The sequence below is a fragment of the Fukomys damarensis genome, unplaced genomic scaffold, assembly GCF_012274545.1.
Source record: "Fukomys damarensis isolate Sample0158 unplaced genomic scaffold, DMR_v1.0_HiC HiC_scaffold_8, whole genome shotgun sequence".
NCBI classification, from domain to species: Eukaryota; Metazoa; Chordata; class Mammalia; order Rodentia; family Bathyergidae; genus Fukomys; species Fukomys damarensis.
This window is the reverse complement of record NW_022900920.1, coordinates 11,367,902-11,395,536: the sequence shown is the minus strand read 5'-3', so window position 1 is coordinate 11,395,536 and position 27,635 is coordinate 11,367,902. Positions and strand designations below refer to the sequence as shown.

At 39.5% G+C, this 27,635-nt stretch overlaps 1 protein-coding gene across 1 annotated transcript in view; it reads left to right on the top strand.

Moving 5' to 3' along the window:
- The window catches only part of Dock1 (dedicator of cytokinesis 1), a 523,445-nt gene that overhangs the window by 439,646 nt on the left and 56,164 nt on the right, over window positions 1-27,635 (top strand). The window contains exons 36-40 of the mRNA XM_033761232.1: window positions 5,633-5,718; window positions 5,905-6,061; window positions 19,110-19,150; window positions 20,955-21,045; window positions 24,334-24,453. Coding sequence (XP_033617123.1) covers window positions 5,633-5,718; window positions 5,905-6,061; window positions 19,110-19,150; window positions 20,955-21,045; window positions 24,334-24,453 — 495 coding nt within the window. The remainder of the gene's footprint in view (window positions 1-5,632; window positions 5,719-5,904; window positions 6,062-19,109; window positions 19,151-20,954; window positions 21,046-24,333; window positions 24,454-27,635) is intronic.

Genomic DNA, 27,635 nt, shown 5'->3' with positions numbered 1-27,635 from the left:
ATTCCCCCACTCTCTCATTTCATCCTGTGCCTACTGTGCAGTGACAAGGGCACTGCTGCCTAGAGTGTTTCCTTCTCCTTATGCCTGTGTGTGGGTACTGCGTGCAGCAGGGTTCCACGAATACATGCAGGAACCTGTTTTCTGTCCTCTCTGGCTATGCCCCAAGGTGGCCCCTTACTGCTGTGGCAGCTGCCATTGGACCAAAGGGTATCACCCTTGTCATTTCTCTGCCCTATCCATGTGAGTGTGCACTCGGCAGGAGCCCATTGCATGTCTCTTCTACCTCTTTCCTCTCCTCTGAGTACTTCCAGTATTCCAGCTGCCCTTCGTCATCCTGGTTCCTCCAGCCCTTTGTAGGAATCTCATGGTCGGGTTGCCCCACCTCTTCTCCCATGTTATTCATTCCCAGTCCTTCTACCTCCCTTAATCCTTGAGAACACATTCTCCACCCCTTTTCGTTGTAACGCCACACCTCCTCGAACCATTCCTGCAGTTGTGCTCATTTTCATCCATCCTCATCCGGCTCTCATCCCAGTCACAGAGGAGAACAATTATAGTTAACCTGGGGATCGTAGGAAATCTAAGAGATGAGAGAGAGAGAGAGAGAGAGAGAGAGAGAGAGAGAGAGAGAGAGAGAGAGAGAGATGAGATTCTGCTTGTGAAGGTTTCACAATCAGGCACACTAGCATGGTCCACATCTTTGAGCCCCTCTGGCCATCTACCTGGACAAGCCTCACCTTGGTAGTGGGGTGAGGCATCACAGGGCCTTACACTGACCTTTCCTCCATCTCACCAGTGTGCTGCCTTCCTGATGGATAACTCAGAGTCTCAACCTGTCGCTGGATTTCACTTCATACACGAAAGCATGCTTTAAATTCTCTCCTGGCCTCTTTTTAAAGAATTCCGTTTGTTATTCCTTTGGAAAAAACAGAACTAACAGCTGAGAATTGTAGAAAATGACCATACAGGGCCCAGTGCCATTAATAAAAATGGAATGGAAAAGGCTGCACAGCAAAATAATATTTTCAATCATGGAGCTATTTTATGTCATCTTTGTAAGGCTCAGAAAATTGTTCCACAACTTCTAGAAATTCCCAGTTAGCTGTAACAATATCAGAACATGAGGAATCTATGTTGTCGGTGTTTCTGAATTCTTAGACGAATAATCTATTCCTGCTGCCCAGGCTGGTAACCTTAAGCAAATAATTGAATAACCCAGTGGATGTTGGCAGCTTCTGCTGCTTGGTGGCAAAGGCAATATATTTTGATATGTAATATGAATGTGCCCAACTTTGGTGGCAATTTCATCTTGTTGACTTTCCAATTTATTGAGAATTTTATGTGTTGGTTTGTCTATTTGTGCTTTCCATTTGAAAATAATACTTGATTTTATTGCTTTGGGTGCTTCAAGAGGAGACATAGCACAAGAATCAGGCTTTTATTTATTGACTTTAGACCCAAAAGTGATCTGAGAGATCATAGAGCCAATACCCTTGACTCCAGCAGTTCTGATTACACTGAATTCTATTTTTAAAAGCCTTTTGGCAAAAAGATACCCAACCTCGCCTAATTGCCTTTATGCAAATCAAACAGGACTCACTCTATGAAGGCCAAAAGTCACTCCTCAGTCTGTGTGATGTAGAGTTAGGGAGCTCGTGTACCTGCCTCAAGTGTTGGTTACGTCCAGGCAGCGGACAGTCACCTAGCTAAGCTGTTCCAAGTGTGTGGCTGCCTATGGAGTCTCCAGGTTCTTGAGAGTTTCACAAAAGCTTTAATGTCAAGAAGCTGCCCGCTTGGTAGACATAGGAGAATATGGAGGTTTTAGAATGTGGGATGGAATGCCAGAGATTAATTAAGTGTGTAATTAAGTTTACAGAGTGGTTAGGCAAGAGGAAAGCAATACACATTAAAACACATGCACACACACACACACACACAAAACCTAGTGTGTCTGAGCACAGGGATTACAGGCTGAGTAATAGATTGGGCAATCAGTGACTTATAGGATGTTAACATGGGAGCCCAGAGCTCCAGGGTTTTGAAGAGCCAGGGTTGTTGCTCCTGAACCTTCTTTTTGGCCATGTTGCCTACCTGAATCCAGTCTAGAATCTTTTCCCTCTTACTTCCTCCTATAGATAGTATGAAAAAGGGCATAGTTATGTGGTTACAACAGCTTGCCTTGTTTCATTGTAAGGTGGAGCAACAAAGAGTCTGATTTCTTGTTGCTCTCTAAAACGGGAGTTGTCCTGTACCGTGTTCCTATCTGGAGAATCTTTTGTGCTTTTTTTTTTCTTAAAACGTCTTCAGGCAAAAAACAGTATTTTACTAAGGTTTATATTTAAAGGACCAGTGAAACCCTTTGCTGTTATATTTAGGGGACCACATGCTAGATTTTTTTTTAGTCTGCAGCTCTTGATAACCCCTAAATCCTTCGTCATTTGGTGAATTATTTTTGCCCAGCTTCCTACCTCGCTACAATTTAACCCCAGATCTCCTTTTCTGTTTTTTGACACAAGATTTCACTGTGTGGTTCAGGCTGGCCTTGAACTCGTTAGGTACCACAGGCTGCCAAGTGTGTGCCACCATGCTCAGCTCCAGATCTTTTTTATAAAAAGCATATTTCTATATTCTTAGGGGACCTCTGGCACCAGCTGCTTAGAGTTACTCTGCTCAATCTTTTAAGTTGCACACTTTGTGTGAATATTTTTGTAGAAACTGACGATTCAGAAAAGAGAAGTAAATATAATGATTTTGCTCATTTTATGAGACTCTGCCACAACCTTTTGAGAAGCCCAGTAAATTCTTGCTAATTTTATCCTAGCCACACAGATCCTGCTGCAGATCACCAGATAGTATGCACTTATGAGTAACATAAGAAACATGACTTTTATAAAACCAACTCTGCTCTACCAGAAAATGAATTGCCTCCAATTTATTTGGACAAGATTGTTTAATTATGATTATGATAATAGTTCACAGCAACTAGCCAATTGATTCTCCTATGTTCTGTAGAAATTAACAAAGACCCTGGAATTAGGCTGGCTGCTGATCTCCGGTATTGAATCATTGCTGATAAACAGAAACGGAGTTGCCAGGTGTTTTTGCAAATTACTTAGTTTAGACTAGAGGTTAGTAAAATTAGAATCAGCTGTGTTCTTATGTACTTATCATTCATCCACTCTTTTTAGAAAACATTAAGTTCATCAGTCAAAATTTGATAAGCAGCATACTTAAGGAGCTGGAGCTTCCTCATTGCCTGTGTTTGTGACAGCTAGATTTTCACAGAAGCAGAGGCAACATGCCATTTTCACAAAGTAGACTTTACATTCAGACCTTCTGATTGACAAGTGATGAGTAGTTTTAAAAGCCTTTGAGTGCTTGCCCATGTTGGATTAAGGCATGTTTGTTCTGTATTCTCTATACCTCCCCAGTTGTAAGTACTCATTAAACATGTGTAGAATTGAACCATAATGTTGAGTTAAATTTCATCTTTTATATCTCGATTATTTATTCTGAAACATCAGTTAGTTTTTTAGTCTTTGGCATCCTGATCATGATGCCACCTGGAAGACAGGGCTGCCTTGAGATGCCATCTTTGAGGCTAGGTGCAGGTGATCTCCCTTGGGTTAGGTTCTGAACGGATGACCTCTTACAGAATTTTTTTTTCTGTAAAAAGCAGAGTGATAGTGGATTAGTATCAGAGGATTATTATTTTGCAGGAAAACTAAGGAAAAAATATGAGGGGAATCATTTTCATGGAAGCTTCTCTATATATTCCTAAAATCCCTGAGCTTTTTAGGCCAAACAGAACAAAAAATAGGTGTTTATGAGGAGAGGAGACCATGAGAAGATCAGGAAGGGAATTAAGGAGATTATAAAGGTCTGGGCTGCTGTGAGGTCACCGTGTCCTTGGTGACATACAACAACCAATATACTTCTCTGGCCTTGCTCTAAGCTTTCTTTTATCTGCAGCAGGATAAATTGTGGTTCTGGGCTGCATGTCGTGATGGGAGACAGCAGGGTCTGTGTCAGCTTGCAGGCTTCTCTCTGGGTCTTGCTTTCTGCTTCTCAAGGAGTGATAGCCAGCTGCCCCTGCAGCCAAAGCACCCTGAGTCTCCTGTTCAATAACAAGAGCCCAGGGTGTCTGTCAGCTCTGTCTGTAAGTTCTGCTTACTTCTTGGTTTGCTGAGGCCCAGAGAGCAGATTGTGTTTCAGCAACCCACTAACTACTACTTTGCTGACATGTTAAATTCTCCCGAGCTCCATCTAACTTATGACCCACTTTATCTACTAATTTTTGTGCATACCACGCAGTCATTGTTAGAGTACCTACCTCAGGCATGATTCTAGTTCCTGTGTATCATGAACCATAAGAGAAGAAATGCTTACTCTTACTCAGCTTAAATTCTGATGAATCCTAATCACAGTGGGGGACCTGAGGATGGTTGCCCAAGAAGCAGGTGATTGAATATGTTTTTAAAGGGTCCTGGAGACCCTTTCATATACATCATGGTATGCTTACTTTCTGAACCCTGAATTCAGTTATTATTTTCCTCAGTTCTTCCCTTTCCCACCTTCTTTCCATTAAAGTTTGAATATCTGTTTCCTTGTAGAAACTAATGCTCTCATAGCCCCTTCTTCCTACCAATGCACCTGGCTGGGTGATCGAGGTTCCTCTATGACTTAACTAAAACCCCTACCATTAGGGAAAGTGATGGAGGAAACATGAATATTATTGTGGTAGTTATTTCTAGCCTCATCTGCCCCTTTTAGAGATGTGAAACCCCAAGCTCAGCCTGTAAAAGTAACACCTTTTTTTTAAGCCAGTTCTAAGGACCCTTTCCCGTGGTGACGCTTAGAAAATCCCATCAGAATATTTTGCTAGTAGAGCACAAACCTGGAGATGGTCCCTCTCCTAGGACTTTGCCCCTTCTTGCTTTTTTATTTTTTATTTATTTTTGTTTTGTTTTGTTTTGATTTTTTGAAACAGTCTCACTATATAGTTGAGACTGACCTGGAACTCACTATGCAGCCCAGGCTGGTGTTGAGCTCACAGCGATCCTCCTGCCTCTGTCTCCCGAGTGCTGGGATTACAGGCATGCGCCACCACACCCAGCTCCTTCTTGCTTTTTATACTGTTTTCCTCAACCTGAGTTAGATACTTCACTGGGATCCATCACAGAATGGCAGTGAAATGGTCCCACGGATGTTTTCAGATTGTTGAAAATTCCTTGCTGGCAAGTGAAATGCCATCTGTTTCATTCCAGGAAACAATGTGCTATTTCAGATGTTACTTGTTCATGGAGTTGAAGTTTGCAACTTACTCATATTACTCCTTCATTATTTTCCCTACAGTTTCCATGTCTGTTTCTCTGGTTCTTGTTTCCACTACCAGCATATGCATATTCTGGCTCCATTTACTAGGAAAGGAAATGAAGGATCCTTCTGTGGCCAGGGATCATCAGAAACCTGAAGGGGCCCACGGATGGCATCTCTTAAATGAAATCAGGCTTCAAAAACAGAGGGTAGCTGTTTGAAAATGATCCCGCTGATTTATATCCTATTGATACTTAAGCCACAGAATGAAATATCCGCCATGCTGATTATTTACGCTTCCTCTGTTTAATTATAGTTTGAAAATGAGATCATCACCAAGTTGGATCATGAAGTGGAAGGAGGCAGAGGAGACGAACAGTACAAAGTGTTATTTGATAAAATGTAAGTGTTGATTAGCAGTGGGATTTATGTAAGAATAGAGACAGAGAGACTGTAATTAGACTACAATGAACTTTGTAGCCCAGAAATAATTAAAATGTGTTAATAATGGAAAATATTTGAAGTTGCACCTCCATCCAGTTTCTGTTTCTGAGTGTGATTAACAAGGTGTGCATAATTATTTTTCAGCCTCCTGGAGCACTGCAGGAAGCATAAATACCTTGCCAAAACAGGGGAGACTTTTGTGAAACTCGTCGTGCGCCTGATGGAGAGGCTCCTGGACTACAGAACCATCATGCATGATGAGAATAAAGAGAATCGCATGAGTTGTACCGTCAATGTACTGGTGAGTGGAAACTTAATTAAACCTTCAGTCTTCGCAGCATGCTGGAAACTAAGCCAAAGCCTTCTGTAGTCCTTAGAACAGTTGGCCATGGGATTTTCCATGGTAGAGCCCAGCTTCCTTTGCTGTTTCCTCCTTTACTGCATGGAAGGAATGATGAAGGATCATCTGCAGGTGCACACTGAGCTCGTCTTTGATTGGGCTCCTCTCTGGCTACTTCATGTAGTTCTTGCTGTTTGGGAATGAAGAGCCAGCTCATCATATAACCAAGGTTGAATCTTGTGGATTACAAGTCTTAAGTCTCTGCTGTTAAGAGACTTAAACCATGTCCTGTAGTCAATGGTGGCCCCCAAAAGAGAGAGACACATCTGAATTCTCAGGACTGGTAACTAAACTTTATGTGTGAAACAGTCCTTGCACATGGTATTGAGAACCTTGAGATCATTGCTGGATTACCAGGGAGTGGGGGACAAGTGTTCTCAGGAGAGACAGAAGAAAAGACCCAAACACAGAGGTGAAGCCATGAAAAGATGGAAGCAGAGATTGGAGCGATACAGACATAATCTGCCCAATGCCTGGAGCCACCGGAAGCTGCAGGAGGAAAGGACATACTCTCCCCCAGAGCCATCATAAGGAATGTGGCTCTCAGGACATCTTGATTTTGGACTTTGAATTTCCAAATCAATGAGAGAATCCATATCAGTTGTTTCAAGCCACCCAGTTTGTGGGCTTTTGTTATACCAGCCCCAAGAAACTGAGCGGGACAGCATGGATGGTTGATGGCTGGGTGAACTTAACCACTGCCATCTGTTGAGCCTCCTGTGTTCCCGCTGCTGCAGTGCTATGGCTAGGTCAGTGGACGAGCCCTGTCTGATGCACTTCCTTCCTCAGGCAAATCCAAGAAATGCCATCCAGCCAGTGAGCTTTTACGAAGCTTGATGACACGCAAGCTGAACTCCAAGAAGTAACTGGCAAACCTCATTGGTCTCAGTAGCCTAGTGTTGCGCACACTGGGCTTCTAAGTTTTCAGCTTCCTTCTCCATTCCAGTCTCTTAAAGACCTAGAGGGGCTGACCCCTTGCCATGGTAGGGCTTTCCTCAGCTTCCCTCACCTGTTCCAAAGCAGGACTGCAGGAAAACATGACTGCCTTGCTCTGCTTCACTACCTTCTCTTCCCAGCCACTGACCTCTGGATTTAAGAGTGAGTCACCACTTGCACATCAGACCACATGCAGATTCTTAGCCCTCACTTCCGTGTCCATCCCTTGTGTGGACTTGCAGGTTCTTTGAGCTCCTTGAAATGGGCTTTCCTGTCGTGGGGAGTATGGTGCATCACTCAGTCTTCAAAAAGTCACAAGAAATATTTAGATTAAATGGATAAGCAAAAAGGAATAATTTCACTTTCTGCCCACTTTGGTATCACTATTGAATCTGTGTCTTGCTGTGACGAACTTAATAGCTAAAAGCTCCTGAGACGTCTGAGCCCCTTCATCCTATAGCTGTATAACCTGTTTAGGTTCATGATAAACACTTGGCAGTAGCAAGTTTTCTTTTCCTTCAGATCCTAAATATGGAGGACTTCTGATGTCTGCTCCAGCATATAAAGAGATTGGGAATTGTCACCCCCATCCTCATAAGAGAAAAAGCTAAACAAACTGAAAATAAACAACTCTTCTTAGATCCTTCCTCTGGGTCTAACGACTGCCCCCAAAACGAGAGTAATGGGATAATACAGACACTCATAACTTAGCAGAAACCCAAGAGAACAGAAACTGCTGTGAAGCCAGAACTAGCTGCCTTTTTCCCAGTACACATGTTCACTTTCAATACAAAATCATAAGTTATACTAAAAACAATACAATTGGAAGAGACAGAGCAGCCATTAGAACTGGAATCAGATATGGCAGGTTTGGAATTATCAGTCTGGGCATTTAAAAAACTTGTGACTAATACATTAAGGGCTCTAATGGAAAAAAAGAGAGAGAGAAACAGTGTACAAGAATAAGCTGATAATATATAAAATAACAAAAAAAATAACCAAAGAATCAAAAAGAAGTAGTAGAAACCTGAAACATGTAAGCATAATAAAAAATATCTTAAATGGAATCATCAGCCGAGTACACATGGCTAAGGAAAGAATCACTGAGCTTGAAATCTAAATATATTTGCATGTGTATCATAAGAGACTTGAGCAACTGCAGAAGCTTCTGGCTTCTGATGTCTTTACATGCAATCTGTCTCACTAGCACTGTGTTGCTTTTTTTTTTTTTGGAACTCACTATGTAGCCCAGGCTGATCTTGAACTCACAGCAATCCTCCTGCCTCAGCCTCCTGCATGCTGGGATTACAGGCATTTGCCACCATGCCTGGCTCTCTAGCACTGTCTCAATGTTCACCCCTAGATTGTCTGAGTATCACAGAAGCTAGCTCGACCCAGATAAGCTGGCCTTGGCCTTAGGCTCAGGAAAATACCTGGCCCTACTTTCAGAGTGTTTTTGCATTCTTGCATCTGTCAAAAGTAATTGACTACAGCCGGGGATGTAGATCAGCGGTGCCATGGCTGCCTGGCAAGTTCAAGTTCCTCAGTCTGATCCCCGGTACAAAAAAAAAGAAAAAAAATTGTGAAAGTAATTGACTAGTGGTGAGCATGAAATAGAAGCCCATAATTTTCTGCAGGAAAAAAAATGACAACCTTTTCAAAATAATTCCCTCCTACAGACATAATTTTACGGTGCTTCTCTGGTCCTAAAGGGGATTAAATGGGCCAATTAGTATGAATTATTAATAAGTTCATTTGGTTTCCAACACTGAGGATTAAGATTTCTATTTGTTTTAAGCAAAATCTCTTATGCTTACCAGGATATGAAACGTAGTAGAGTGTGTGCTCTCTGAAAGTCACTTTTTATCATCAAAATCTAGGGTTAGAAAACAGACTCCTGTGATGACAACTACAGTGACAGTTTCTGAAGTTGACATGTGTTCTTCCGTTATTCAGAGCCTGACTCAGTGCCCAGCTGCTCTTACTGTGGTCAGCAGTAGTTTGGTTCTAACTAAGAAACACACAGGATTTTTTAAATTATTTCCTTTTATTAACTTCTCTCAACTTCCTTCTTAGTACTTTTACCATAAAAACACATCAGATTTCATGGATGCATGTGTATATCCATCTCTAAATGAATATATATAGAAAGATCTATAAATGTATATTAGGAATATGTAAAGTTTAGACACTAAGCAGAAATTATCACTAACCAGAAATCACCACAAAATCATAATGTTACAAATAAAATAAAATGGAAAGAGCATGCTTAATGGGTACAGGAGTACATCTAGACAGGAGGAATAACTTCTACCAGTCTATGACACAATAAGATAATTACAGTTGACAATAATTAATTAAATATTTCAAAATAGCTAGTAGCGGTGGAACTTCTGGGAGCATGGCAGAGTGGCAAGCAGCAACTCAGACTCTGTGAAGTTTGGAATCAAGACACTCAAAAATAACTTGGGGAAGAAAAAAAATAGAAGTAGAGCCCCAGAAACCGGGAAGGAGCTGACAGGAAAATTAAACCTACAGAGAAAATGAAGGGACAGAACATAACAAGAAGAGAAGAAACAATTTTTACTTTTTCCCCACCTCCTGGCTCATGGCTTGTGGGGAAGGGAGGCCAAATTCAGAGTGTAAGCTAGGGGCTCCAGAGGGCTTCAGGGAAAAATGCAGCGGTGGAATGCACCACCAGGTGCTGTGAGCTCCTGGGGCAGCACAAGATTTTGCCTCTACTGTGAATCCTTTAACAGGCAATATCTGGTGAGTGACAGCAGTCCACACTCCCACTCTGTCCCGGAGAGAGAGCTTGGTTGGATGTCATTCAGGTAAAGAGTTGATTGTTTTAACTTAGAACTCAGAGAAGCCACAGGACAGCTTCAATTCAGAGCTCCTAGAATTACATTCCCACAGTGACTAGTAAGAGACAGCCACAGTAGACAGCCTGGTCAGAGAGCTGATGTCAGGCTGGCAAGAGACCCCTGAGAAGTTTGAACCAGAGGACACGGGCCCCACCCACCTGGCCAGAGGCTAGTCTCAGCCAGAATTATTCTGAATTTAAAAGACCCATCACTGGCGCCCTGGCCCTAATCCTACTAACTGCTCCTGACAACATCCAGCATGCATCCGGGGTCTGACTGCCTTCTTTATTTACCAGGTGAGCAGGGATATGTCTCGACTTGGACACTGTCCCACAGTTGTAGCTCCCAGAAGAAAACCGCATATTCAGAATCACAGAGAAATTTCTTTCTGTGTGTATATGTGTGTTGTTTTTCATTTGTTTATTCATTTTTGTTTGGGGTTTTGTTTTTTTGTTTCTGATTATCTGTTTATTTAGTTCTTTTGTTCTTTTTCTGGTTGCATATATTTTTAGTTTTTTGTTTTGTTTTTGTTTTTTGTTTTTTCTTCTTTCTTTTCTTTTTCACCAGTTTATTGGAGAAAGGGGAATTTTCCTTTGACCTTCTTTCTTGCTTTTTATCTCTCTCTCTCTCTCTCTTTTACTTCTTTTTTGTTTGTTTGATTTTCCAATTCCCCCTTTTTATTTTTCATACTTTAATATTCTTGTTCTTCTTTTTACTCATGTAATTTTTTCTTTTTTCTCCCTCTTTCCTTTTATCTCTATTTCTGATCAGGTTTTGCTTTTACCTTTACCTAATTCTGTAAACATCTTTCTTTTCTCCAATAGTATCCTTTTTACTACTTCTCTCTCCTGTTTTTTTGTATCATAATTTAAAGTTTCAAGTTTTTCTTTTTATGTCACCCATTTGCAAACCCTATACCTTTAATCATATAACGATAAAACTTTGTTAATCTTTTCTTAGTTCTGTAAAATTACTGTTGAATTCTTTTATACCACTAGTAGAGCTATAGCTGTTGCATTTAGTAAATATTATCTGTCAGTAAATACCTAGGTTGTCTTAATGTCTAGACCATAATTGTGGATTTCTCCTCTGGTGTTAAGAGTGTTGCTGTGATTAGTTCATCTGGAATGTTAATACCCAGTCTGTCTGGGTCAATAGTACTGTAGCTGATTTGTGTAATCCTGCAAGGTTCACATAATTTTTGCTACTTCTCTGTAAACCAACACTCAGATTACCATTGTAACACTCACAGTAGTAGAGTTCATTTCACACGACTCAGTTATTGGATTTCAGTGCAAATTAACCAAGGTGGTAGGATCTTTGGTCCATAACAAAAGTTTATAGCTACCCATGCCCACACTACATCACTGAAGAGTAAAGAGATCTCTATACCAGCAACAAAATCTTTACACTCTAAGTATCCACAAACTTCTGCACAAAACAACCAAATCGAGACATGAGAAGACAAATCAACAAAATGCCTCCTAAAATTCCCAACTTGGCCAGAGCCAATCTGGAGGTCACCAAGAGGCAGAATAGCATAAGCCACACATCCAAATTACTTGAAATTATACAAAGGATGTTAAAAAACAGAACAAAGAGGTAGGTACTCAATAGGATCACCGAAAATATAACTGAACAGATAATGGAAGTAATGGCCAAAATGATCCAGGAGTTTTCAAAAGACACTAATAAAAAGCTAAGTGAGCTAAACACAATAAGGCAAAACATAAATGACCAACTCAGCAAAGAATTAGAGTCCATGAAAGGGCTTCAGTCAGAAATTTAGGAGAGTAAAAATTACACTATCAATATGGGCAGCAGAAGCAACCTATGTAAGAACAGCATTTCATAACTAGAAGGAAATGATGCCTTCAGAGACTGACTACACAAAGATGTCTTAAAACCAACAAAAGAACAAGAAAAATGGATCCAACAGCTGCTAGATAACCCAAAGAAAACTAACCTAAGAGTAACCGAAGTAAGAGCCAGGGATTTAGCTCAATGGTTCTGCTGCCTGCTTCACAAGCACAAGGTCCTGAGTTCGATACCTGGTACCAAAAAAGAAGAGTAACTGAAGTAAATAAAAAAATCAAAAGACAAAACAGTTGACATAAAAGCCTGTTCTCAGCAATAATGGCAGAAGACTCCCCAAGAATAGAGAAAGAAATAAACATATGCATAAGTGAAGCATATAGAACCCTCAAGAGTCACACCCAAAAGAGTACCTCTCTATGCCATATTTTACTCTAAATACTAGAAGTCCATCACAGGGACAAAAATCTATTAGAAAAGGCAGTGAATCCCACATAAAGGTAAACCCATAAGAAATCACAGCTGACTTCTCTACACAAACCTAAAAGGCTAGGAGGGCTTGGAGCAAAGTGTCTCAAGCCCTAAAAAGATATAACTCCCAACTCCAACTTACATATCCTGCAAAACTTTCCTTCAAATTTGTTCAAGAAATAAGATATTTCTGTGACATGGAGCACATCAAGAAATTCATAACCACCAAACTGCATTACCAAAAATTCTTAAGGATAGCCTAGAAAGACCGTGAAGCCAACATTGCCAATAAATGAAAAAGAATGATTTTACCAAGCAGGATGGGCAGTTATTCAAAAAGGGGTGAAAGAAGGAAATTAGCGATAAGACAATAACACAACGACAGTACTTAAGTCAATGCCTCTCAGTAATGCCTTTCAATGTGAGTGGTCTCATCCCCCAGAAGACACAGGTTGGCAGAATGGATCACAAAACAAAACCCAGCAATATACAGTATACATGAAATGTTTAATTCAAAAAGAAACTCACAGATTAAAAATCAAAGGATGCAAAATAATATTCCATGCAACAGGAACCCAGAGAAAGTCAGGAGTAGCTATCCTAATTTCAGACAAGGTGGATTTTAAGCCAAGTTTGATCAGAAGAGTCAAGATAATTGAATTGCTACATATTGATTAAGGGAACAATTCAAGGGAAATAATAACAATCATAAATATATGTGTACCAGATACCAGTGCACTCAACTTCATAAAATAAATACTAATTAACATGAAAAATCAAATAAACACTAGTACAGTTATAATGGGGAACCTCAATAACCCACTGTCAGAAATGGACATATCAACCAGACCAAAAAAAAAAAAAATCAATAAAGAAATATCAGAGTTGAACCAAACCTTTAAACAAAGGGACTTAATAGATGTCTACAGTGTTCCATTCACAACAGAACACACATTCTTTTGAGCAGCACATGTGACTTTCTCCAAAATAGCCCACATACTAGTGCATAAAGTATGCTTAAGTATAGTTAATGCAAAATAATCAAAATTATCCCATACATATTATCAGATCATTCGGCAGTGAAACTAGAAACCAGTGGCAAAAGAAGCCACAGAAACTATGTAAACTTATGGAAATTAATACCCTCTTGAATAATTAATGCATCACAGATGAAATTAAAGAAGACATTAGATAGTTCCTACAAATGATAATGCCAGTATAACATCCTGGAACCTATGGGATACAATAAAAATTGTCCTAAAAATGAAGTTTATAGTGGTGAATTCCCATATCCAAAAAACAGAGCAAGCTCAAATAAATAACCTAAAGGTTCACTTAAAGACCTAAATAAACAAGAACAATCCAAATCAAAAACAGATATGGGGAAAAAATTATGAAGGTCAGAGTACAAATTAATGAAATGGAGACCAAAAAAGCAATACCAAGAATCAATGAATCAAAAAGTTGATGCTTTGCAAGAATAAATAAAACAGACAAACCCTTAACCCATCTTACCAAAATAAGAAAACACTCAAATCCATGCAATTAGAAATGAAATGGCAAAATCACAATGGATCCTCTTGAAACCCAGAAGATCATCAGTAACTACTTGGAGAACATGTACGCTAATAAAACGGAAAACTCAAAGTAATGAATAGATTCCTAGATACGTATAAACTACCAAGGTGGAACCAAAAAGTAAAATAAAATACACAAATCCTCAATAATCCAGTATCTGTCAAAGAAATTGAGAAAATAATAATACAAATCACTAAGAAGAAAAAAACAAAAAAGAAAAGTGTAGGTCCCAGTGGATTCACTGCCTCATTTTATAAGAACTTTAGAAAAAAAAAAATCTGACCACAGTACACTTCAAACTCGTTAATGAAATTGAAAAGGAAGCAGTACTCCCAATGTCATTCCTGTAAGCAAACATTACCCTGATCCCAAAACCTGAAAAAGACCTAACCAAGAAGGATCTACAGACCAATCTCTAATGAACACAGATGCCAAAATCCTCAACAAGATAGTAGAAAATAGTACGCAGCAAATCATCAAAAGGTCATACATCATGACCAAGTAGGATTCATTCCAGGGGTGCAGGTATGGTTCAGCCTACACAAATCAATAAACGTAATACACCACATCAACAGAAATAAGGACAAGAATCACATGATCATCACAATCGGTATAGAAAAAGCATGTGGGAAAAATCAACCTCTATTCATGATAAACACCAGAAGAAATCTAAAGGATGTATCTCAATCTGATAAAAGCCTTCTATGACAAACCAACATCCAACATCATACTACATGGAGAGAAGCTGAAAACTTTCCCTCTACACTCTGTAACAAGACAACGATGTCAGTTGTCACCATTCCTGTTCAGTATAGTTCGTAAACATTAGCCTGAGCAGTTAGACAAGAGAAAGAAATAGAAAGGATATAGATAGGGATGAAAGAATCTAAATTATCATTATTTGCAGATTACGTAACCCTATACATAGCAGATGCCAAAAAATCTACCAAAAAACTCCTAGAATTAGTAGCGAAATTCAGTAGTGTAGCAGGATACAAAGTCAACACTCAAAAATCAATAACATTCCTGTACACTAATAGAAGACTCACTGAGAGAGAAATTAGGAAAACAATACCTTTCACAGTAGCATCAAGAAAAATCTAAATCTTCAGCATTAACCTAACCAAAGAAATTGAAGATCTCTACAATGAAAACTACAGTACTCTGAGAAAAAGCAATTGAAGAGGATATCAGAAAATAGAAAGATATCCTCTCTTCCTGGGTAGGCAAACCAATATAATCAAAATGGCTATACTTGCAAACCTGTTATACAGATTCAACATAGTGACAATCAAAATATCATTAGCATTCCTCACAGAACTGGAGAAAGCAATCCTAAAACTCATATGGAACAGAAGAGATTTAAAATAGCAAAAGCAATTCTGGATAACAAGGGCAAAAGCAGGGGGCAGGAATCACAGACTTTATACTGTAAAGCTACAGTGATGAAAACAGCATGGTATCATCAGGAAACACACTATGGATCAGAGGAACAGAATACAGGATGCAGAAACAGTTCGAGGCACGCTCAGCTGCCTTATCTTTCACAATAGGGCCAAATCCTTTGACCGGAGGAAAGAGAGTCTCTGACAAATGGTGCTGGAAAACTATCCACATGCCAAAGATTGAACCTGGACCTGTTTCTCTCACCATGTGATAAACTAAAATCAAAATGGATCAAAGATCTAAATATTAAAACAGAAACACTTAATACACTAGAAGACAAAATTGATAAAACAAAGACTGGGTAAAGACTTTCTGAACAGAACCCAGACTGCACAAAAAAATAACAAATGGAACTACATTAAATTAATAAACTTTTGCATGGGAAAGGAAGCCACCAACTGAATAAAGAGACCTATAAATGGGGAAAAATTTTTTCCCAGCTGTTCCTTAGACGAAGGACTAACATCTAGAATATATAAAGAACTCAAAAAACTTAGATCATCTAGATTTAAAGACCCAATCACAAAAGAGGTGTCTGATATGAATGGACACTTCTCAAACAAGTACAAAGGACCAAAAAATACAAGAGAAAATGTTCAGTATCACTGGCCATTTCAGAATGCGAATTGAAACAACACTGATCCATCTTACTCCAGAAACAATGGCTATCTTCAAGAAAATCAAGCAATAACAAGTGCTGGAGGAGAGGCTGCAGGGGATGACAAGGCTAATCCATGCAGGTTTAGGGGCAGAATTCTAAAACTCATTATTAGAGGCTCCTTCTTCATTGTTTTGGAGGTGTAAATCGGTACAAATACTATGGAAATCAGTATGGAGATTCCGCAAAAAAAACTAGAACTAAAAATTTCATTTGGCCCAGCTATTCCCATTCTAGGTTTCTTCCTGAAAGAGTTAAAGACATTATATCTCAGTGATGTATGCCTACTCATGTTTATAGCAGCACAATTTATAATAGCTAAATCTTGAAAACAGTCTATATATCCATTAATAAATGAATGAATTAAGAAAATGTGTTTATACGCAATGGAGTACTACTGTGCCATAAAGAAGGGTAAACTTGAGTCATTTGTAGGAAACTGGATGCACCTTGAGATGGTAATGTTAAGTGATCTCATTTAACATGTGTCTAAAGTAAATCAGACACATAGGCTTGGATATCACATAATTTCTCTTTTATGAGCAGTCCAATATATAAGTAAATTAGAAAATAAAAGGGTCAGAGATTTATCTCAGTGGTTCCACCGCCTGCCTTGCAAGCGCAAGGACCCGAGTTCGATCCCCAGTACAAAAAAAAAAGAAAAGACAATAGAAAAAAATAGAATGAATGTTACTTGCAGTCCAATATGATCAGTGTATCTAAAAGTGTACCTTGATTTGATATAATTGTCTTAGGTTTTTTTTTTTTATGCTTTTTGGCTTGTTGGTCTGGCTGTTAATCTGTATTTATGATAAATTTATAAAGACTACAAAATGAATAAATGAATCTGATGCTAGCTAAAACAAAAAATACCTAATAAAGAAGATTTTGATGTTCCCAGCACAAAGAAATGATAAATGTCTAAAGTGATAGACATGTCAGTAATCTTATTATACCTACACATATTATATATACTGTATGCATAATATATTAGACATGTCACGCTATACCACATAAATAAGTACAATCACTATTTATAATGAAGTAAGCAAGTAAAACAAAGGACACAGACTATGTCAAGCCCCTTAAGTCCATTGTCAAATTCCCTTTATAACCAGTGCTGTGATTATTTTAAAGACATGAGCAGTCATTCTGCCCAGCACTCAAAGTCCCCTGAATGTTCTCTATGAGCATGTCACCATGGTTCCCACCTGACAAAATATATAATTGTGATTCCCTAACTAGCATTTCCTGTCACCTCCTAATCATGCAGTCTTTAACTGATCAATAACTTGGTCATTTCTTCCTAATTTTCCTATGCAACCATCAATGCACCTATTTCTCAGACTGATAAAGCCATTGTTATTTGCCAGTGATCAGTTTCTCCTTTGTTGGCCCTTTTACAAGGCTAATCCATGGAGGTGTAGGACCAGAATTCTAAAACTCATCTGTTTGAGTCATAAAGGAGTGTGAAGTAAAAATATAATGCTAATGCCCAAGCTCTGGAAGATGGATGTTGTGAAGTGGGTTAGAGTTGGTGGCCCAGTCCCAATGGGGTTCCTCGGAGCCATTTTTCAAGCTGCTGATCTGGGATGCAGGTGTGGAGTGTACTTGAGAGACAAGCTGCTGGGGTTCAAGAGACAGCACTGCTCCAGAGCCCGGAAGTGGAGCATTGGAGCAGCGTGAATTTTGACATAAGAAACACAAAGGTTTTATATAGAAATTGGGATCTGAGATGAGTGTGCTTTGGCTTTTAGAAAAATTTTTGAACTCTGAGGAATAGAACAGACCTCAGCACAGTCAAAAAATAGATATTCTGTATCTGTGAGAGGGATGAAGGTTGCATGATATTGGCCTTGTGAAATTGTAAAGGAAATGATCAAACCTTAAGAAAGCTTTAAAAATATGAACACAGAAAGGCGTAGTGTGAGATTGTAGCTTATAAATATGAGCGAGTTGAAGTTGGAAATGAAGGGCTTTTTCTGTACCTTTGATGCGGATTCTCTTTGTTGCGTTGCTCTGAGTTTTCCGTTGAAAATATCCTCATTACTGAGCTGCGTCATAGAAACTGGAGCACATTAAAATGTCAGATAGAGCATAGTTTGAAAATCTTGGTATGTTTTTCTAAATGTATTCCATCTTACTTTCTGTACTTAGCATTTCTTTGCAGTGAGATCCATCTTAGAAGCAAGGCGTTTTTTTGCTAATGAAATTAAAGAGCATCCTGCTGGGTCATTGTCTTTATAATACTGATATTCACTAGTTCCCTCAGGCACGTATTCTAGAGTTATAACATTGTTTTAGGTACTAAATTCCATGTTGCAAGTGGCTTGTGATATTTCTGTTTGATGGGCTTTCTTAGGTAACTCCCACACTTTTGTGGTTTTCCACCTATGATTAAAATTTTAAAGTGTTCATGGAGATTGTCACATGAAGAAATGCAATGTTGATAGAAATGGTTAGATTCAGCCAGAACATATTTTGCAGAAATAGCTCATTGGTTGCGATGTGCTTACTAACCCTTCTGATCCGTGTTTGTATCAAAGGACCTTTTAAAGATTACCCTGTCTTCCTACTGTGGTTTGGAAGATCTGTCTGCCTAAAATAATGGACTTTTCTGGAATGATACATTTGTTCTTTTTTAGCATTGTTCAGTACAGTAGGAAGAGCCCCATGTAGTTATTGAACAATCAAAGTGTGGCCAAACACTACTGAGGAAGTAAATTTTTAACTTTTTATATATTGTCAATGAAAATTTCTTTACCTTTCGATGTTTGTGGCCAGTGGCTACTATTGTGGACAGCTAAAGACGACGATATCGTAGTGCCAGACTCTTGATGATGCCTCTTTGCTTATTCTCAAATTTGGGTTATTTCTTTATTTAACTGAGATTACAGTTATTAAGAGATCATATCTTTGGAAAGTACCTGTTTTAACTAGACCAGTGACTTACAAATAACAAATAAATTTTACTCAAGTCTCCAAAGTGTAGGATATGTAGTCATTAGAAAAGCAAAAACAGAACAGTGTGAGATGGTTTTGGAAATTGTATGAATTTATGGTTCTAATCCATACACTTGGGTCCATTTGGCTATGTGCTTGACAAATTGAAAAGCATTGAATTTTTAAAGTAGACATAATAGGCAAACTTAAAATGGTGTGTGGTTTAATTTTTCAGAATTTCTACAAAGAAATTGAAAGAGAAGAAATGTATATTAGGTATGTATGCATCATGCTTGTCTGCATATTCTTCACATTTACTGTAAGTGCCATTTATCAAGTCCACATTATGAAATGTTTTATAACCATAGGGGTTTATTTTGTAGAAAACTGTGATGCCTCTGAGACTGAGTTTAGTAGAGCTTCGAGTTGTATTCTCATTCCTAGTGCAACTGGTTTATACCAGTGCAGTTTTAGTGGATCACATTAAACTAACTCACAAGTGAAAGTATAAATCATTAGTTCACACAGCTTTTGTACCTCTTGGCCAACTCATACAGCCTTTTTGAAAAAAGGATAACACCACAAATGTTAAAGTTTCACAGTAAGTCCTACCATCAAATGAGAAATCAGTTATGAGCAATAAGGAATAGACAAATGTCTTAGTTATTTTCTTGTCGCCGAAACACAATTGCAACACCCACAATTTAAAGGAGGAAGGATTTATTTTAGTTCACAGTTTGCAGAGGTTTCAGTCCATAGTTGGCTGGTTCCAAGGCAAAGTGAATTAGCAGTGGTGAAAAGTTCATGGCATGGCAGGCAGGAAGCAGTGAGTCTTCCTTCTTCTGTCCCTTTTTATTTCATCCAGGCTACACACCCACCAGACTCTTCAGTAAGTCTGTCATCCAAACCCTGAAATATGCTAAACCAACGAGTGACCGAATCCAGTATCACACACACATGATCCAGTGTCACACACTCATCATGCAATCACCTCCCAAAAGTCTCACCTATGAGTACATGCGGCTCTAGGGGGATATCTTGATATAAACCACACTACATCATATTTTTTCAGTCTTAATACAAAACACACAATATGCCCATGGTTTCTACATTTTCTCCCATGAAAGAAGTAAATACATTTTGCTTTCCCTGCTAGATTTTGCTCTCTCATTTACCATTCTGTCTAGAATAATGCAGGACTGAGGATGTAGCTCAGAGGTTGAGTACTTACCTGCCATGCATTAAGGTCTGATTTCAACCCCCAGCAACACCAGAAAGGAAAGAGCGCTTGCACAGATGCACTCTGATTAAGCCTGTCTTTTTCTTGGCCACTTTTATGGGACCCACTGTCAAATAATTAGCAAGATTAGTGCTTTGAAAAACAAGATAAACCTATAATCTATGTGGCATTAGTGTTTAATATGCTTATTATACTCGGATATACTTATATTCAATGTGATTATGCAACTTTTTATTTCTTAATTTTCCTTTCCCTTTAAAACAATGTTAATTGAATATAAAAGAAACTGGGAAACAGTTTCTTCCATCCAAAATATAGCTTGCTTTACATTAAAAGGCCACTTTAATTTCTTCATGAAAGAGAAATTTCTTTTGATCACACTGTAATTGTTGGGGCTCTTTTTTCCTGTGGATTTGGCTTTCTATGGATTTTTGTGCAACTAGATTCGATAGAAATGTAGGCAATCACAATCAAGAGTGTCTAATCGCATTTAAGACATTTGAAGAAAAATCTGGAAAAGATGAAAAGGAATAAAACTCCTTGAAATAAAATTCTACCTTTGTGTATCACCTTCATTTTTGTCCTGAAAGTACAAGGCTGAAAATTAAATGTATTTGTTATATAGAAACTAGTATTTATGTAACACCCACATATATTTAGTCTTGTTGGTTCTTTTAGTGCTTTCTGCACTGAAAGTTTTCAAGGCGTTATGAATTATGGACACTGTAAAAAGAAAGGGTAGATATGAGCTACTGTTGAATATCAAATTCAGTCTCCACGACCCTTAACACAAATGATTTTGTCACATGTTAAGAATGTGCCTGTATTTCATCATCTCAGGTATTTATACAAGCTCTGTGACCTGCACAAAGAGTGTGACAACTACACCGAAGCAGCTTATACCTTGCTTCTCCATGCAAAGCTTCTTAAGGTAATAAAAATTATTGTGCAATTTTGTGATTGTTCCTATAAATTCTAAGATGATGCCGAATTTTATTTTTCCGTGATATATTGTAGTGAGCTGTGAGATTTTATGGATTTGCACTAAATGCTATGGCATAAGCGAAAATATTTTGGAAGTAGTCTGATTACAGATTACCAAGTGCGGATTTAGCAAGGTAGCAAGGATTGCACACTGCTCTCATGGTTCTGCGAGGTAGCAGCAAGTTAGAGATTGCACAGTTTCTTACTCATGTCAACAAGATGCAGTAGTGGTGGAGAATGACATCGATAAGAAAGAATGCCCCTGTTAGAGCAACTAAGAAGGAGGATGAGACCTACTCCTAATTATCCTCATAATGGGTGAGGGACCAGATCATGACGTTTGAGCCGTTCACGCGGAGACTGCCTTTTAGTGTTCTCTGCCTGATTCTCAAAACTGTTGCTCATGCATACAAGCCGGGCATGACAACTTTTAACTGTCAGAGCTTCTTTTCCTACACAGATAGCTTTACACATCAGTCTTTTTTTTGTTTGCAGTGACATTTTACATGTTATCCTCCCATGTCCAATTCCAGTACAGTTAATGAGTACTCAGTAAGTAACTAAAATGCTGGGTAGCTGGATATATGGGTAGCTAGATGGAGGGGTAAAGAGAGGAATGGATGGAGGGTTGGTTGGTTAGTTAGGAAATTGTTATACAACCTTTGGTCTTCTATTTTAGAATTTCACCAAGCCATTAGATTATCTTCTTCATGCTATCCTTATAGAAAATGGAAAATTCCGAACTGGCTAAACAAGTACCATTACGAGACTTAGAATTTAGTTGAGTGACCTTACACAGAGACTGCTTACTCAGAGAATCTTGTTTCCAAATGTATACTAGCATCTGAAACACTGAAAGTAGAATGAGAAAAAAAAAAAAAGACACAGAGCAAATTACATTAATTTAATTACACGAATACAATATAATTGAGAAATATCTGCTGGGTAATGGGAGCTAAGGAGGATAACATTAAGGGATAAAACTCGAGTAATGTGCCTTCAGCCTTCATCTTGATCCTGAAATCCACCATAGCTTCTGTGGCAACTCTTGAGTATGTGCCTCTGTCTAGAAACAAAAGGACTCGGGACAAATAAAACACAAAGAGCTCGCTCACTTTGGGAGTCTTGTCCCTAATCCTCTGAGGCCCTCATTGGTCTCTTATTCATTTGAAGTTCTCCCAAGGCGCATCCTTTATAAAGACAGAGATTTCAGGGCCTGAACCTGACAGCAGCCATCCACTATGTATATATTAGAAATCTACCTTTCAGTAAGAAGGTGTTTTTGCAGATGTGAAGGCCTTTCTTTTACACCAGAGAAATTAAAATGAGACTGACAAACTACTTACTCACTCTTTCTCCCAGAAAATAAGCTTTTATATGTGAAATGAATATAAACCATATATGTGTGTATATAAACATATCATTTCCTTAATGATGGGATTTATTGAGTACAGATGGGTCTATCACAGGCTGCATGATGACTTATTTCACTGCCCAAATCAATAGGCTTGCATTATATTTTCAACTGAGCTCTAAATTTTCCAGTTAAATGGTGAATACTACATAATCTCTTTATCTTGTACACCGTTACATTTTGCAACTTTTCCTATTTTTGAATTGCTATAAATGTGATATCATGATGGTTAACCAGCTCACTATACAAAATGATTTGTATTCGGAAAATTCTTCAGTATGACAAATATTTTCCTATTTGTTAACGAAAATTCTCAAATAGTATCTTCTTTTTTGGCTAAGGATAGTTTTAGTCAGAAACAAGAGCAATAAAAACATTAGCTTTTGGCTTGGCAATCAAGTGATTTCATCCCCATATTAAGTGTAAAATTATTTTTTGCTTCTCTATTCAGTACCTTATTTTTTACAAAGTGATTTTAAATTTTGGATTTAAAATCCAAAAGTATCTGAACTTTCTTGTTCCTTTTTATTTCATTGTTTTACATTTCAGAATCATCTTTTTTGGGGTTTTTTTTTTTTTGGTTTCGGAAATTGAACTGGGGACCTTGTGTTTTGCCAGGCAGGTGGTGGAACCACTGAGCCACATCCCTGGTCCTAAAGTTTTGCTTTTATTCCCCTACTCCCCAATAAAAAATAGTTGTAATACCAGCTATGATGTACAAATGCCAAAGTTAACAAGTTTGTCTCTTCTGATTGTGGTGAGGATCTGCAAGCCCAATTTTAAGGTGAGAATCCTGTAGCCGGTGGGAAGCTTTCTTATTCTCACACTACAGTCCTTGGGATGGGGACCCCTTAGGCCCCTGGCCTTCCCCCTCCTTGGAGTCCTGAGCTCCACCGAAATGTGCTCCCCGTGGCTCCCCTAGCTTTCGGAAGATGTGTGGACGTGTCTCTCCCAGAACCTTGCCACACTCCCTGGACCCCTGTTCCCACCTCCTCATGACTGTCCCTTTGGCCCTTTGCCATATGCCGCAGCTGTTCCCACCTTTCCACCCTTGGTCAAGCTCCCCCCTTTGTCGTGCTCCCTTATGCCTGTTGCCACCTCTGGTCCCATTCAGATTTGGGCCTGGCCAGCACTGATTCCGTGGGACATCCTGCCACCCTCACTTCAGTCGGGAACTGCTGTGGTCCAGGCAGCCTGGGAGTCGTTTACCTTCTTTTCATTATCCTCACTGACCTTCCTTGGGGTCACATTCCACCTCCTAGTTCCATCACAGAAGCAAGTCCGTCCTCATCATGTCCTCCACGGACTTCTCCTACCCAGTGTAAAGTCATGTCACCTAGGTATGCCTAGATAATTGCCATAGACGCCTAGGTAATTCTTTTGTAGGGCAGTTAAGCATCATGATTCTTTTATATGTAATCACACTAACTCTGGGTGGCTGGGAGCTCCTGGAGGTCAGACTTCTGCTGGCTCATCTTTGACTTACAGCCTGGCCCGTACTAGGTTCTTACCAAACATTTGCTGTGTGTATCATTGAACTGTGTCTTTAGTGCCATTGATTTGTTGAGCTAAAATTCAGAGTTTATGATTTTATCCATCAGATGGTCTTGTCTTCACTCGGTCCTCACATTGTCACTTGCCCTGTGCTCATACTTTCTGCCCTTGGCAGCCCGATGATAGCACTCAGCCACACCCCTGGAATCTGGACCCACACATGCGCGCTGAGTGCAGTGCGCAGTGCATTGTGCCCCTGGTGGAGCACCGCGATAGCTTGGGATGTGCCCCCGTCTCAGCACTGCTCTTGCTTTGCTTTTGCCTCAGTGGTCGGAGGATGTGTGCGCAGCCCACCTCACTCAGCGGGACGGGTACCAGGCAACAACACAGGGACAGTTAAAAGAACAGCTCTACCAAGAAATCATCCACTACTTCGACAAAGGCAAGGTAAAAAAAAAAAAAAAAATTGCTTTTTATATGTACCTCCCTACAGCAATGTAAACACATTTTTTAACACATGATGTTTGCAGAACTAGAAGTTTGTCATAAATTGTGTACAAAAATGTTTTATGCATGTTCCTCCAGCTTGTACTTATAAGTAAAAAATCTTTTTTAAAAAAATCAATAGACCTTTTTTAGATGCTCTGCAGATAGTAACTGGAAAAGCACAAGTATTTTTATAGCTCTTACAGGGGGAACCAAGTCTGGGACTGTGGTTCAGATATGTCTCTGTACCCTAGGAACAAGTGTATTCCTTTGACATCTTGCATTTTTCTGTTCTTACCCAAAATTTTATCCTGTAGTAGGACAGGTACTGCTTTACCTTGGTGGTTTTGAGACTAATTGATTTAAGAAGAATTATATATCCACATGACTTCTCCTCAAAGGAAATTTGCCATCATTGTAATCAGTCTACCTTCTACCTCACAACTATATGTCTTATGATTCAGATATGTAGTTTCCTCAAAAACCTGGTAGTCTAGCTTGAGAAGTTTTTAAATTCTGCCACCAAAGTGACTTCCAAGTTCATTGTGTGGCTCTGTCTAGATTCTCCATTCATCTTGAGGCCTGCTGTTTGACCCTTTGAGAAAAATGACTGATAGACTAATTACATGAAGGCACCTCTGTTAGTTTCCTAGAGTTGCTATCACAAAGTAGGTGGCTTCCAACAACAGAAACTGATTTTCTCAGAGTTCTGGGAGCTATAAACCAGCATCAAGATGTGCACCAGGGCATGCTCACTCTGCCAGCTCTAGGTGGGAACACGCTCTTGTTTCATTGGGTTGTGAGTGGTGTAAGTGGGAGACCTTGGCATTTATTGCCTGGTAGACATAGCATCCCAGTCCCTGCCCCTGTTGTCACATGGCATTTCCCCACTGTGGCTATGTGTCCACATTCCCCTCTTCCTTTAAGGATACCAGTCTCTGTATCAGGGCCCATCTTACTCCAGGATGACCTCATCATAACTTGATTCCATTCAAAAACCTTGCTTTCATAGCAAGCAGTGTTTAGGATGACACGGGTGACATTTTTCTACCCACAATAGCACTTGTGCCAAGAGAGATGACAGCTGCCCCTTTTCATGGTTGATCCCATAAGCCAGTCCCTTGTAGAACCAACCATTATTAACAGAATCCCTGTGGGCATGAGCTGAGGATTCTCCTTACATGAGAAGTGGTAGTAGGCATATCTATTTTTGTTCCCTGGTGTCCTTAGCACAGGAAAAACGTCCAAAATCTTCATAATAACTGGTGGCCTGGATAGAGGCCACTTGGAAAGAAGGTCCAGAAATGTTGCATGGATTACACCCAGTCCAGAATATATTTCTTCAAAGAAATAAGAAGCTTTTACAATTATGGCCAGTTACTAAAATTTTATTGGCTTAGCCTGGGGAATCCTGTTTCTCAGTAAACTACTAAAGAAATGGAGCAGATTCAATCCTTCCTTCCCCACAGTGGCTTTGAGCCTCAGTGGCATTCCAGACAAGATTTTCAAGCACTGTAAAACAGGCAGAGATGGATACCCAGGGAGAATCAAGAAGCTGAAGACCAGTGGTCATCGGAGCTGAAGAACATGTGCCTTTTTAGGTGGCCATGCCAAGTCCTCCGTGGGCAACACAGCCCCTGACAAGCATTGGCCCTGCAACCTCTCTGACCTCATCTCAGCCCCTTGTTCCTTTCCTTGTTCTTTGTTCCAGCCACTCTGCCCCTTCTGGGTCCCAAAATGCAGCAGCTTGCCTCCCATCAGGGATCTGCTGCTCACTTTCCCTACTTCTGCTGAAATGTCACTCCTCTCCCCAAGACTCTTCTGCTTTTCTGTACACACCTACTACAATTTACAAGAGATTTGAATGTGTGCATGTTTTATTGTTTTTCTTATTGTGGTCTTGACAATTGAACCCAGGGCCTTCATAGTGAGCTATACCCCAGCCTTTTTGCATTCTTGAGGCAGGGTATCGCCAAGGTGCTAACTTGTTATTTGTGTGCTCAAACTTAGACTCTCCCTTTCTCAGCCTCCAAGAACTGTGGGATTTACAGACCCAGTTTTAGCTGTGTTTCTTTCATGACTCCCTCCAAGAGGCTAGGAGCTCTTTGGAGATAGAGATTTCACATGTTTATTACCCCCAGTATACCTAATGATCTTACAACACCTGGCACATAGCTTGTGCTCACTGGAAACAAATAAATGAATACTTAACATTTAAGAGTGTTTCCTGACAGATGAAAAATGTTCATTTTGAGCAACCTAGTTGGCTTTCAGTAAATAATAAATTGAAGAGCATCCAAAAAATAAATAAATAAATAAATGAAAACATTGTACAATCCAGGCCTGGTGCCACTTACCTGTAATACCAGCACTTTCCTCGGGGAGGACAAGGCAGGAAAGCAAGTGGCAGCCCACAGTGGGCAATTTAGTGATGATCAGTCTCAAAGTACAAAATGAAAAAGCGCAGAGGCTCTGGGTTAAATCTCTACTGCTACAAAATAAAATAATAATAATAATAGTGAGGGCAAAGAGAATTTGTTCAGTTTAGAACACTCATTTCCCACCACAGTTTACAAAGAAATTGTGGTTGTCATGAGTAGGGAACAAGTGCCCCTGGAGTACTGTGGGAAAGGCTGAAGTTGCAGCCTAGCCCCTCATGGTACACAGGACACACAACATACCGAGAGGAACCAGTCCAACAGGTCAGTAGTGCTGAGGCTGAAATGGCCTGGCTTATAAAGACTAATCCCAGTGGCTGGAAGACTGTCCTCAGATGCCCTGGTGTTTTGGTGCAGACAGAAAGATGATCATGTTGGTGACCTTGAGGCAGACTGGGTTTGAGAAGGTTGTCTTTCCAACAGCTGTTCACATTGTACTGATAAAACAGCAGGTACAGCCATTTCAGAGTATCTGTGACATTTCCACAAAATGTTAAAAAAAAAGTAGAGCTTAAACTGCCTTGATCCATCTTAGCTACCTTGAGCCAGTGTGTAGGCCTGAAGACAAGTTGATAAGATGAAATTGAAGTACCTGGGTGATGAACTTCAAAGCAAAACATCCATGGGCCGGGGATTTAGCTCAGCGGTTCGGTAGCCTGCCTTGCAAGCGCAAGGACCCAAGTTCAATCCCCGGGACCAAAAAAA